The sequence below is a fragment of the Eleutherodactylus coqui genome, chromosome 9 (genome assembly GCF_035609145.1).
Source record: "Eleutherodactylus coqui strain aEleCoq1 chromosome 9, aEleCoq1.hap1, whole genome shotgun sequence".
In the NCBI taxonomy this organism is placed as follows: domain Eukaryota; kingdom Metazoa; phylum Chordata; class Amphibia; order Anura; family Eleutherodactylidae; genus Eleutherodactylus; species Eleutherodactylus coqui.
Genome location: NC_089845.1, coordinates 103985464 through 104000001, shown reverse-complemented (window position 1 = coordinate 104000001; position 14538 = coordinate 103985464). Strand labels below are relative to the sequence as shown.

The 14538-nt window shown below is 43.2% G+C and overlaps 1 protein-coding gene across 1 annotated transcript in view; it reads right to left on the bottom strand.

Annotated features, from left to right (window-relative positions):
• Positions 1-1325: 1325 nt before the first annotated feature.
• The window catches only part of ARMC1 (armadillo repeat containing 1), a 50262-nt gene continuing 37049 nt past the window's right edge, over positions 1326-14538 (bottom strand). The window contains exons 5-7 of the mRNA XM_066578276.1: positions 5881-5997; positions 4323-4397; positions 1326-2868 (exon numbers count right to left, since the gene is read on the bottom strand). Of these exons, the coding sequence (XP_066434373.1) occupies positions 2677-2868; positions 4323-4397; positions 5881-5997 (384 nt within the window). The 3' untranslated portion in view covers positions 1326-2676. The remainder of the gene's footprint in view (positions 2869-4322; positions 4398-5880; positions 5998-14538) is intronic.

The window sequence follows — 14538 nt, the reverse complement described above, 5'->3', positions numbered from 1 at the left end:
GCCTTAGCCGAGTATCTCCCCGCTCGTCCCGAAAGATTCGGGTGCCGCCGCGGGGCGGGGAGCTGCGGGGGAGAGCAGGGAGGAACGGAGGGGAGATCTCTCTCTCCTGCCCGCTCTCCCCTGCTCCCCGCCGCAACTCACCTGTCAGCTGCGGCGGCACCCGAATCTTTAGGGACGAGCAGGGAGATACTCGGCTAAGGCACATTACTCGAGCGAGTAGTGCCTTAGCGAGTATACTCGCTCATCCCTAGTAATAGGTCCTTTTTCTTGTAAGAGAAAATCCAGTCAAAATGCTCATCTGACATCACAGATCACATTGGTGATGCACAGGGTCATTACCATCCATGGTATTTTTTTAAGGCTCAGAATGGTGTAAAATAAAGTCCTCCCCTCACTGATCCCCCACTGCTGCAGTTGGTCCACCACTGGTCTCTACTTCCTTGACGCAGACATGTGACCGCTGCAGCCAGTAATTGGCTGCAACATTCACATGTCTGTATTAAAGTGTCCCGGAAGCAGAGACTGGTAGGAGACCTAGAAAATGTCGGAACGAAAGTGATCAGAAATCGGTATGGTACAACTTACTTTTATTATTTTACACCATTGTATGCCTTTTTTTTTTTTTTTTTAAATCAGCCAGATAGTCCATGTAAGTTGAGATTCCAAATGCCGAAAAACTATAATCCCTTTCATTTAAAGATCAACGGTAGTTCATTACCAAGGATTTCACCAAACCAGATCTTCTCACATGGATCTATCACAGATAATTTCAACTAGATTTTATCTTTTAGGCTGGCGACACACCAACATATTTTGGCCACATTTTTGTGTCTGAAATCCGGGGCCGTGCATTCCAGCCTGACCACGAACCTCCTGACCAAAACCAATCTACGTCAGCAGCACAACCATTCGCCACCGCAAACAGGGCTATTCATGCACAGATCCGAATATCAACAGAAAACTGTGTGACGGCATGTCAGGGGCGAAAACGTAAAAGGAGATTTATTCTCCCATACATGGAACGTTTTCGACCCCACAGGTCAAGCTTGACAAAGACCTAAGGGGTCGAAACATTGAATGCTGAGACGGAATAAAGCTACTTTTATATGATTACACAAGCATGATATATTGCCTATGATGCCCAGGAGTTCGAGTCAGCAGACCCACGGTCAGGCCGGGACGCACATCCGTAAAACGCAGCTGAAATCTCTTCTCCAAAACCCTTTTTTATAGGAACAGCAGTGTCTTTCCAAAGAGAGAATCCGCATAATATATGCTCCCAACTGTGCAACTAATTCCTGGTCCATCAGAACAGGGAAAGAAAATGAATGAAGCCATCACGGCGTTTTAATTGGACATCTAAAACACACATTTCATCCCATCCTGTCATTACAAACATTTGCAAATATAAAATCACCACCATCAGACAAGGAATGAAAAACAGCCATACTTCTTATATAGGGTCTCTAAAAAAATGGCACCATGGTATATATAGCAGGCAGCAGATCTAGTACACAAATATATTATATATGTGCATTTTTATATCAATAGTGGATCTTGGTTATTACACCAGACCATCAGACAGCCCGTTTTAGATTATTTCTATTCGTGGTTGATACATTGCATATGCCTTGTTCATACAGTAATCATAAGCTCTTAAAGGGAACCTTTCAGCAACTATAAGCGCCATGGTGCTTCTAGTTTAGCTGACAGAGTTTGGGGAGCTGTGTTTCATACTCGCCAGCTCCCTCGTTCCTGCGGTGTCCCCAGTAGGCGTTAGCAGCTTGATTCTTTCTGTGCACGCCCCTCCCATACAGAAGAGATGCATGCGCACAGAAAGCGCCAAGCTGCTGGCGTGCCGACTTTACCGGAGGACACTGCAAGAACGAGGCAGTGGGTGAAGATGAGACCCCGCTCCGCAGACCCTCAGCTAAACTATAAGCGCCATAACTTAGTTTATGGTTGGTGCTTACAGGTTCCCTTTAATATGGTTCTATCATAAATACCCAGGCAGGACTAAAGTTGACTTTTTGAAGAGACTATGTAGAGTTTACTATATCTATAGGCTTGTTGCTCCACTAATAGTTTGGACCTGCACATAACTTAAATTCTCTTTCATAAAGAAGGCATAAACTCTTTCAGATTTGGAAAACTTTCACTATTTGTGTGAAAATGGGGAAAAACAAGGAAAAACCGAGGTTGTGTTGCTGCTGACAGTAGCCCGTGTCACAGAAACAAATCCTTCCATAAAATAAGGCAAGAGAAAGAAACCGTTTCTTAAAAAGGCGTTCATGCACTAATATCTAATCCGAATGAGAACTGACGGTCCTGAGTATTGAGGTGGAGAGACGCTTCCTGTGTATCACAACACACCAGTGACCTTAAGGCTGAATATCAGAGTGTTCACTATCACAATTATTTGGCTTATAACATGACAGTGTAATAGCAAAGGGTGGACCCATTTACAAAGTGAGGCAACACGCAATAAATGAAGCAACACGCTCGGTGACTTTTGTCCGCCATGCTGCTTTACGAGCTCGGCTATTGTACATGGAAAACACAGCAGTAAGTTGAGCGATTTACAACTTTTTGTGTGTGTAGTATTTTATTGCAAATTGCACTTCACTGGGATGATTGAAATCTTTCTTCAAACTGTCTTTAGTCCCCAAGCCCAGGTCACCAGTAGAAGGATCTTGATAAAAAGTTTGCTGCAGTGCTAAGCCAACTGCTCCCACCGTCCTGGTGTGCCCCCACACGAGACACCGCTTTATCCTGCTCCTTCATAGGGCTTTCATCTTCAGGTAGGTAGTCGGGTAAATCTGTGTTCTGCTCCACATCCACAGGAGTATCTTGAAATGGCAACAACAACTTAAAAGGAACAGTAGAGGAACATCATTAGGTTATGCAAATCACATTCTACAATCATCATAGAAAAGCAGAAATATACTTGTTAAGCCAATGAAAAGGAGATATTTCGGGAGGTTCCCCAATTTAGAGGCAAGATTCGATAACGTGAGACTAGGCTGACCTGGCTAGACCGCCGCCAACCTGCTTTTCTAATGTCAGCATGATGCCAATTTAGCTTTCACTCTGACAGTGTGGTTACTAGGGCTCTGCAGCCTTACCCAACACATCATTCCTCTAGCAACCAGTATGTCTCAGATAAAAGGAAAGAAGTCACAAGAAGGCTTGGCAAAACTTAAAGCACTTACTGCTATGTTATTCAGTCCATGTTAAAGGGGTTGTACTAGGATCACAAATATTCCCTTATCTACATGATCGGGAATAACTAACTGATCAGTGGGTCTCACCAATAAGACCACCACCGATCCCGAGAATGAGGGTCCTGTGCCCCCTGTCCCCCTCACTGCAGGCTTACTACACACCTAACCCCCCCACCGCCCGAAGTGAATAGGAGAGTGAATGGAGCAACATTCACTTTCAATGGGACTGCAGGAGATAGACGAACAGTAAGCGCCCAGGTATTTTCATCATCGCTGCTGACATGAATGGAGCACTGAGCGTGCATGCTTGGCCACTGGTCCCCAGTTCTTGAGATCATTGGAGGTCTCAGTGGTAAGGCCCCTGCCAATCCCCTGTGGATAGAGGATAACTTGTGATCCGGATACAAACTCCTCAAATAACACATACATCTTTAACGGGGTTGCTCCAAGATATAACTTATCCCTTGTACAAATGAGAGTGGATAAGTGCCTGACTGGTGGAGGGGGGGGGGGGGGGGACCACAGGGACCCTCAGAGTTCATTAGAACGGGGATGCCATGCCCCCCTGTTTGTATGGAGTGGCATCTGAGCATGAGCGATGTCGCCCCATTTGTTTCTGACACTATGCTAGAGAGCCTAGTACAGCAGTAAGCCATCTCCGGAAGTCCTGCAGAGATGAGTGAAGCAGCAGCACGCTCGCTCAGCCACTACTCCATTCATACAGGGGGTCACAGGATCTTGTGATTTGTGGGGTTCCTACAGTTTTTTTCTGCAGCCATTTTCATACGTAATTACCCAATGTACTGTTATGTTAATTATATCAGTAATGGAGTATCATACTGAGAATGTCAGATTGTTGGTAGAACTCAATGGGGAAGATTTATCGGGGCACTTAACACCAGTTTAGTGATTTAGATGCATTTAAAAGCACAGCAACGTGCTGCAGAATGACAGCACGATCATCAATACGGTGTGCAAATTTTGCCTTAATTTTACCTTTTTTTATTATCTGGGCAATAAACTAAACAAATTACTGCCTGAAGTCCTGCTTTAAAACAGCCTGAAACAAGCAGAGAGCTCAGTGAGAATGTGACCAACCTCCTCTCCAGCTTCGCCCTTTACTACTTGCTGCGCTTTCATCACTTTGGTAGATGCTATCGCTGTCGCCAAAGCCTGAAGTGGGGAAAAAAGGGAAGAATCACATGTAGAATCACATTGAGTAAACCCTGACAGTGTCAGGAGAAAAAGTAAGTGAACCTCTGTATGAATGACTTCTTCAAGACTTAATTTGCAAAGGCATTTAAATCAGGCTGTATATACATGGCCGATAGAAAGTCGAGCCCTAGATTCTCGAACATGGACACCGTGCTCGTGTTCTGTGCGGGTGACCGTACATCTGCATATCCTATTCTCGTCCGAGACTTGCCCAAAAATAGGACATGCTGTGATTTTTTCGTCTTGCAGCATCACTGAGAAAGAAAAATCACCCATTGCAAACAATGGGGTCTATTCTCGTGCAACTTTTCTGTGTCTCATAACACACAAAACTCGTGCGAGAATATTGGCCATGTAAATATAGTCTTAAGCAGATGAGATTGGTGATTTGCCCATTAAACAAAAAGCCTGGTTACTTATAAAATCTGCTCTTCAAGAGATATTGGGTAGTGTGAACCATACCTTGATGCAAACAACTTCCAGAAGACATGCTATAGAGCTACATGAGGCTACATATGGCTACAAAAGCATTGCTAAGGGTCTGGGTTTACATCAATCGATGGTTAGACAAACTATTTAGAAATAGAGAAACGTCAGGACATTTCTACTCTCCCTAGGAGTGGGTATCCTATTAAGATAGAGGTGAGAAAGTACCCAAGGGTAACAACAAAAGTGTATTCAGATTTCCTTGCATAGCTCCGTTGTCGGGCAAGGTCCAACACATGTTTCTAACACTATGCAGGACAGCTCTCCGATGTGGGAGGCTGTTCTGCATATGTATGTTACAGTATGCAGAACAGCCTCTGACATCGGAGAGCTGTCCTGCATAGTGTTAAAACATATGCTATCCATATTGTATGCGGTTATAGAATGCCATTGTATGGCACTGTATTACACAGATAGACAGACAGACAGACAGACAGATATCATTAGAGAAAGTAGAAATGAATAGAGTCTTATTATAGAAGTGTGTAATATCAATCCACATAAATTTACATGTTTATTACAAATGATCTTCCTGATGTGAAACACTTATAACTTATGTTGAATTTTCAAAAAAATTGCTAATGAAAACATCATGACCGGTCAATTTTATGTATTTCTGTTGAGTAGTTTCAAGGAATCCACAACATGCTTTCCCACCCAAAATAAGTAAGAACTGGGGAGTGTGCGGGTGGCAGAAAAATTAGATTGAAAAGGGTTAATAGAAAATGGTTTTCATAGAATAGCATTGTGAAGGCAGCCACTGCTGTCCAAAAAAACATTGTAAGTGTAACCGAGACCACCTGGATGTTCCACAATGGTTCTGACAAAAAGTTCTATGGACAAAGAGGACAAAATGAAACTCTTAAGCACAAATGCACAACACTGCGTTTAGAGGACAAAGAACACTGCGACTCCATGTCTGCTCCCAAACATTCTGCATTGTGTAATATCCTACCTCTGCTTTTAAGTCAGACCGGATACGGACAACGCATCTTTGTACTGCCATTTGAAATGTAAAGCTAATGACGCCTTTGATTTTCAGTAGGGCATCTTCACAGAGACTCCTTCGAGACTGGGGAGAGAAACAATTTGTCTTGTCAACTGAGAAATAATGCATAGAAAGCTCCAAAGTGTTAGGAACAGGGAAATAAACAGAAGCCCCCTACGGATTCCCCGGACTTCTCCTATACATGTCACTCATAATACATCAGGGACATTACTATATTACTCCTATACATTCTTAGAAGTCAAGTAGATTTCTACTAAAAACTAAGATAGACACCGCAAGGGCCACCTCTCCCTCCTGAGATCTTCTGGCCGTGAGTACATGACACTACAAGAGAGCCATCTCAGGGCAATGAAGAAAGAATTCAGGACACTTGATATAAACAGAACATTTAACATTTAACAGTTCTAAAATTGTAATTACAATGTTATGATTCTCAAAGTAGAAAGTACAGTTAGCTGGAGCGGGGAGAAAAACATTTTTTTGTGTAAACAACTGAAATGGATGATTACTCCATTTAATTCCACACCGAGATCCACAAGGGAGCAAAGAGATTAAGGGAGCGGCAAAGCTTGACACAGCCGCAGTCTTGCGACTGTACTTGGACCCTACTCCCGTGCGCTGCTCACGAAGTGGAATGGAGGGAAGTCGATTTATGCACTCTCCTTGAGGGTTTAAGCTGATATCGTACCCTAAGGGAGAAAGCATTTTACCTCCTCTCCTGGTGTCTGACAAAAGGTTATCCCAACAACAGTTGTTGGGTGCACCCGAAAAAAGACACCAGGTGCAGGGGAAAGGTTCGAGTTTAAAGTTTAAAGTTTTAGTTGTGATATCCGCGGGCTTAACCTGTTGCGTCCAGACCTCTTGACTCCAGATTATAACTATATAGCATTAGGTGATGCAAATTATATCTTGGAACGTTAAAGGCCTTAGATCACCCCATAAACGAACAGCTGTTCTCCGACATCTCAAAGGACTGAAAGCTGACATAGCACTGCTTCAAGAAACCCACCTTACTAAAGATGACTTTTTCCGTATGCGACGTTTCTGGGTAGGGGAAGTATATGGGTCACCATCAATACACTCAAAAGCAGGGGTATTAATTCTCATTAGAAATGGTCTGAATCTCGAAGTACAAGACCAGTGGCACGACACTGAGGGAAGGATTATAAATCTACATATAAAAATAGGATCAGAAAATGTCAGCATCTATAATATATATGGCCCTAACTCGGACAACAAACAGTTCTTAAAAGAACTGTCTGACAAATTACTCACGGACATGGAGACCCATAAAGTGGTGTGCGGAGACTTCAACGCAGTCATCAAAGCGACGGAAGATCGACGTAATCAAGGTACTACGGGAAGCAGCCCTAGATACCAAGATTCCAATTTTCAAAACTTTATGTATGCCTCTAAACTCGAAGACGTCTGGAGGGAACTTAATCCAGAGGGACGGGAATTTACACATTTTTCGCATGCACACACATCATGGTCCAGGATAGACTATATGCTGGTAACACCCTTTTTGATACCAAGAACACTTAATATATCTATAGGCGATATGATAATCTCTGACCATGCTCCAGTGATATGGTCCTTGAGCGAGAAACTACCGAGGGGTACCGACTATATATGGAGATTCCCAACATATCTGGTGGAAGACGAAACTTTTTGTGCCTGGTTAAAGGGGTGGTGGCTAGAATACATGTCAGACAATGAAATACACTCGAATAACCCCCAGTTGCTGTGGGACGCTGCCAAAGCGGTAATACGAGGCAAAATAATAGCCTACGAGAGATCCCTTAAAAAAATATATCAAAGATAAAATAAGCCAATATAGTAAACAGCTACGTGAGTCATACACACAATTCCAAAACAACCCAAATGACCATAACAAACAAAAATGGAAGACAGCAAAAGAATCGTATGAAACATGGCTCCATTAAAGGGAAATGTTACTACACTCACGAAACGAAGCAAAACTGTTTAACTATGGAAATAAGGCAGGGAAACTAATGGCTAACTTAGCAAGAGGACCCCTTAATAGATCAATTATAATGGGCTTAAAAGACACTTCTGGAAAAGTACAAACCCACCCACATGAAATAAACCGTTTATTCTTTAACTTCTACTCAAAACTCTACTCCCATGCCCAGATAGACACAGAATTGAGTCATGACATGTTCTCAAATATAACCTGGCCCTCACTGACCGAAGACCAAAAGGGAGGAATTAAACTCCCCCATATCCCAAACAGAGATTAAAGAGTGTATAGCAAGTCTGGGTAACAACAAGGCCCCTGGACCAGATGGTTACACGGGTGAATTCTTTAAGACACTAAAAGACCAGACTGTCCCCTTACTTGAAACTCTCTTTAATGGGTACATGAAAGACAGCCCCATCCCAGCTGAAATGAATACAGCCCATATCAAACTACTGCCCAAACCTGGAAAAGACCCTATGGAAACAAAATCTTACAGACCGATATCCTTAACCCCTTCCCGCTCCTGGACGTACCTGGTACGTCATGGCAGCCTGGTACTTCCCGCAACATGACGTACCTGGTACGTCCTGGAGATAGCGCGGGATCACATAAGATCCCGCGCTATCCCGCAGCGGGAGCCGGCTGTCAGTCACAGCCGGCGTCCCGCTCCAACAGCGGGGGGGCATCGGAGATGCGCCCGCCGCTGTTAACCCCTTCCCTGCCGCGATCTAAGTAGATCGCGGCAGGGAAAGAGTTCACAGAGGGATCGCGATCCCTGTGTGTCTCCGGCCGGAACTCGCGATGTTATCGCGAGAGCCCGGCCTGTCACCATGGCAACAGGACGCCAGACACCGGCGTCCTGTATTGCCTGTGCCTATAATCGCTGTACAAGCGATAAGGCATGGCAGAGCAGTAGCTTTGCCATGCCTTATGACAGCGATCATAGGCATAGTGCTGCAAGTCCCTCAGAGGGACTCAAATAGTGTAAAAAAAAGAAAAGAAAAGTGTAAAAAAAAGAAAAATGTAAAAAAAAAATGTAAAAAACCCCTTTTTTTATGCTTTTTCTAATATTAGCATAAAAAAAGGGAAAAAAAAACTAAAACCCCACATATTTGGTATTGACGCGTCCGTAACGACGTGTACAAAAAGTTGAACACGCTTTCTATTTTGTACGACAAAAAGCGTAAAAAAAAACGCTAAAAAACAGAGGCAAAATGCTAATTTTTAGCATTTTGCCTCACAAAAAATGCAATAAAAGTGATCAAAAAAGCCGTACATTTCCCAAAATGGTACCAATAAAAACTACAGCTCGTCTCGCAAAAAATAAGCCCTCATAGAGCTCCGTACATAGAAAAATAAAAAAGTTACATGACTTTGAATGCAGCTATAGAGAAAAAAAAAAGATTTCCAAAAAAAGGGGGTTTTATTGCAAAAAAGTGTAAAAACCTAAAAAAAATATAACAATTTTGGTATCGTTGTTACCGTACCGACCCGCAGAAAAAATTTAGTGTGTCATTTATGCTGCATGATTAACGCTGTAAAAAAAAAAAAAAAAAATCTATGGCAGAATTGATGCGTTTTCTCTCCCTGTTATCATTAAAAAAAAAAATAAAAAATTTACGATATTGTCTATATACCCAAAAGTGGCACCGATAAAAACTACAGATCGCCACGCAAAAAACGAGCCCTTATACGGCCGCGTCGACGGAAAAATAAAAAAGTTATGGCTTTTGAAAAATGGAGATGGAAAAATACCAAAAAATCGCTTGGTCCTCAACGCCAAAATAGGCCATGTCATTAAGGGGTTAAAGGGGTTGTCCCGTGCCGAAACGGGTTGTTTTTTTTTTCTATAGCCCCCCCGTTCGGCGCGAGACAAACCCGATGCAGGGGTTTAAAAAAAAAAAAAACGGATAGTACTTACCCGAATCCCCACGCTCCGGTGACTTCTTACTTACCTTGCGAAGATGGCCGCCGGGATCTTCACCTTCGGTGGACCGCAGGTCTTCTGTGCGGTCCATTGCCGATTCCAGCCTCCTGATTGGCTGGAATCGGCACACGTGACGGGGCGGAGCTACGAGGAGCAGCTCTCTGGCACGAGCGGCTCCATTCAGAAGGGAGAAGACCGGACTGCGCAAGCGCGTCTAATCGGGCGATTGGACGCTGAAAATTAGACGGCACCATGGAGACGAGGACGCTAGCAACGGAGCAGGTAAGTGAATAACTTCTGTATGGCTCATATTTAATGCACGATGTACATTACAAAGTGCATTAATATGGCCATACAGAAGTGTATACCCCAACTTTGTTTCGCGGGACAACCCCTTTAATCAACACAGAGCTAAAGCTGATGGCAAAAATTATGGCCACCCGCCTAGCCAATATTATGCCCAAATTAATTTCCCCATTGCAAGCAGGTTTTACAAAAGGACGATCGGCCATTATGAACATACGGAAAATTCTGACAACATTAGATAACATTAAATTACATCCTTTATCCCACCCTTCTCCGGCCCTTCTCGCAATAGACGCGGAGAAGACCTTCGATAATGTCTTGTGGCCATGGCTAAAAACAGTAATGGACAAAATAGGCTTTCAAGGCCCCTTCTGCTCCTATTTGTGGAACTTGTATTCCACCCCACAAGCACAAATCTACACACCAGGTTTTCTCTCTCCCAGGTTTCCTCTACAAAAGGGTACCAGGCAGGGCTGCCCGTTATCGCCGCTCCTATTCAATTTAGCAATAGAACCCTTGGCAAGACTCCTAGAGAGCACTACAGAGATTGGAGGTATTAAGATTCGGGGTAAGGCAGTTAAGACTATGCTATTTGCCGACGACATCCTGATAGCGCTGGGCCGACCACTTACTGATTTACCTCGGGTTTTTGATTTATTAAGAGCCTTGGGGGGGGGGGGGGGGGAATTCGGGTTTTAAAGTTAATACTACTAAATGTGACCTGCTAGATATCTCTCCTAGAGGGGGACTGGCAGACACAGCCCTCAAAAATTACCCAGTAAATATAGCAAAAAAACAGCATTAAATACTTGGGAATACACATAGGTAAAAGACCAGAATCCCTCTATTCACTAAACTACCCCCCACTAATACAGAAGATAATTAAAGAACTGAATACATGGAGTAACCTGCCACTTTCATTCTTGAGCAGATGCCATCTAATTAAAATGGTTAGTTTCCCAAGGCTGCTATACCCACTACAGACAATCTCCCTTCTACTACAAAGACGGGATTTAGGAAAACTATACACAGCACTCACATCCTTTATATGGTCAAGGAAACGCCCGCTATCGCCCTAAAAAAACTGATGCTTCCTAAGGGTGAAGATGGCTTAAACTTCCCAGATATCCGCATGTACAACGTAGCCAGCCTCATGAGACACTCTATAGATTGGATAAGGGGATCTAATAATTTCTCCAATATCGATCTGGAGACGGAACTACTCAGCCCATGGAGCCTAAATGCCCTCTTGCATACAAGCTTCTCCAACCTTCCTAAAGAGAGTAAACATTCGATCATGGCTAGAGATACCATAGCAGCATGGAAGATAGCCCGTAAGATGTACGCCTTACCATTCAAAATATCCAAACATATGGACCTATGGAACCATCCTGAATTCAAAGAAGGGCGAGAAAACAAAATGTTTAAAGTTTGGCAGCAGAGGGGCATTTTAAAGGTCCAACATCTTATACACCCAGAAACTCCTAGTTATATGAGCTTCAAGGAATTGGGTGAAAAATATAACCTACCTACAACTTATTTTCTCCCATATGCACAAACGAGAAACTTCCTACGGAATAGGCTAACTGACGTTTCAAAAGAGGCAATACTCAACTCTATAGATATCCTAATCCAAAACTGTACCTATAAACAATCAATTTCAGTATTATATACTAAGTTCAGGGAAGCATGGGTGAAAGAGAATGGCTCGAACTTGTTTAAAAGATGGATAAGTGACCTACAGGATCCAGAGATATCTGAGGGTATAATCAAGAGCTGGAACTCTGTGAGAAGGGCGGTATCAAACGAAAGATGGCGGGAAACATATTTTAAGATAATCCACAGAGCCATTTATGGGTTCAACATACCTCAGAACCCAAATGGTCCAGCAAGACTACAAGCATGCCCAAAATGCGCATTACCCAACTCAGATTTTTTACACAGTATTTGGCACTGCCCTAAAATCAAATCATTTTGGGTGGGGACCCAAAAAATAATACAAGACATTGGAGGCCAATTCCTGCAGCTATCACCACAGACATTCGTACTCCACCAACTGCCAGAACAGGCTAGAAAAACCACAATGACCCATACCATACTTCTAATTAGTAAAGGGTGCCTTCTAAATAACTGGCTACAAGCCAAACCCCCAGGGATAGAAGAGGTGATACACCAGCTAAAACAGCTCTTAAAAATGGAAAAAAGTGAGATAGAACGGAGATTGGAATCCCAAACCTCAAAATTCTTCAAAAAATGGAGGGAATTTATAGAAAAATGTCTTAACCCCAGCGAAATCAAAGAATGTATGACGCAATTTGCTAACACAACATGGTACTACAGTCAAAAGGATTTGAACAGTCTGGGATCACTGAACATATCGTTACTGATCTGAAAGGAACGTACTCGCCGGGATTTAGTTCGCGGATTAGATTAGATAGTTGATGGTTAATATTAGCATTGAATTTCAATGTGTGTTTCAATATGTTAATAACGTTACCATATTTGGGAGAAAGAGTTTTACCGAAATAAGAAAGGATCATACATGGGTTGGAGGCAAAATAATTGGGAAGATTACAGAGAGAAATAGGCATATGACAGTACCTAAACAATGTAATATCACTGTAAAAGAAATGTATATCATGCGAGACTCTGTATAGATTTTCTTAAAACATCTGCCACATGTATCCATTGAAAATGCTAATAAAAATAAGTTTAAAAAAAAAACTAAGATAGCGCTAAACAACGGCCAGCCTTCACAAATCATATGGATAGATCCAGAGCCTTCCTAGTGGAGTGCTTAAAGGGGTTGTCCCGCGAAACAAAGTGGGGGTATACACTTCTGTATGGCCATATTAATGCACTTTGTAATATACATCGTGCATTAAATATGAGCCATACAGAAGTTATTCACTTACCTGTTCCGTTGCTAGCGTCCTCGTCTCCATGGTGCCGTCTAATTTTCAGCGTCTAATCGCCGGATTAGACGCGCTTGCGCAGTCCGGTCTTCTTCTTTTCTGAATGGGGCCGCTTGTGCCGGAGAGCGGCTCCTCGTAGCTCCGCCCCGTCACGTGCCGATTCCAGCCAATCAGGAGGCTGGAATCAGCAATGGACCGCACAGAAGCCCTGCGGTCCACCGAGGGTGAAGATCCCGGCAGCCATCTTCACAAGGTAAGTAAGAAGTCACCGGAGCGCGGGGATTCAGGTAAGCACTATCTGGTTTTCTTTTTTAACCCCTGCATCGGGTTTGTCCCGCGCCGAACGGGGGGGCTATTGAAAAGAAAAAAAAACCCGTTTCGGCGCGGGACAACCCCTTTAAGTTGGCCCTGAAATGGTAAACGGTCAATTTCCTAAACAACATTTTTATTCTTCTTGCAGAATTCTCTTTTCTCCACCAGATTAATTCAGGAGAATATAAAATACCCAATTTATTTACACTGGATACGGACTGCTAGTGGATTCGATGAGGATTTTGGCAAGGAATCCACTCCCAAATCTGCAACATGTGTACAGGACCTCAAATTATGGCCCACTTACACGGGACGATCTTCGTTTAAACGAGCGTACAAGCGAGTGACGTCACAGCTAGTTGTTTGCGCTCATGCAGAATCTTTAGACAGGTGGATAACCGCTGAGAATTGTTCCCGTCTCGCTCAGTGCTGCACCTTCTATATGGAACACTGAGCGGGAAGCGTTTAGACGGAACGAGAAGTTAGCGAACTAGCGATGATTTTTATGCCGGCTAAAACTGAGCAAACAACAAAAAGTGAATAAAAGATACACGATGGCTTCGCGTTTATACGTAACAATTATTGTGCACTTTAGATGCTTTGACTGAAGGCCCATATACACGTAACGATTTCCGCTCCAAAAGATGACTGAACCCTTCCATGTGGCGTTCTATAGGCACAGGGACAGTGAAGGCACCATACAGCTCTTAGATCTCAGCTTCCCACATCAACTGTGTATAAGGCGCAAGGAGTGTTAAATTGTGTTTTTTTCTGGATTTGGTGTGGAGGTTGCATTAACAAAAGGCTTCTTTCCATCCCCCCCAAAACAGTGTTACCCTTGCATATGGGCTATGTCTCGTATTGTAGTTTACCCCATTCACTTGAATGGCACTGAGCTTCAATACTGAATACATCTCATCAACAAGAGTGGTTTCTGGGGAAAAGCAGACCCTTTATTCCAATGTTAAACAAGTTCTTAAATGGTATTTTCTGGGTGAAAATGGCTTTTAGGCCAGTGACACATGGGTGTATCCCAGTCACATTTATGTGACCATAATACAAATGAGCATCTTGGCCTAACTGTGGGTCTCCTGACCCAAACTCTGAGCATCATAGTTCAGGCCAGGCGACCCACAGCTAGGAGACTCATCCGTATTACG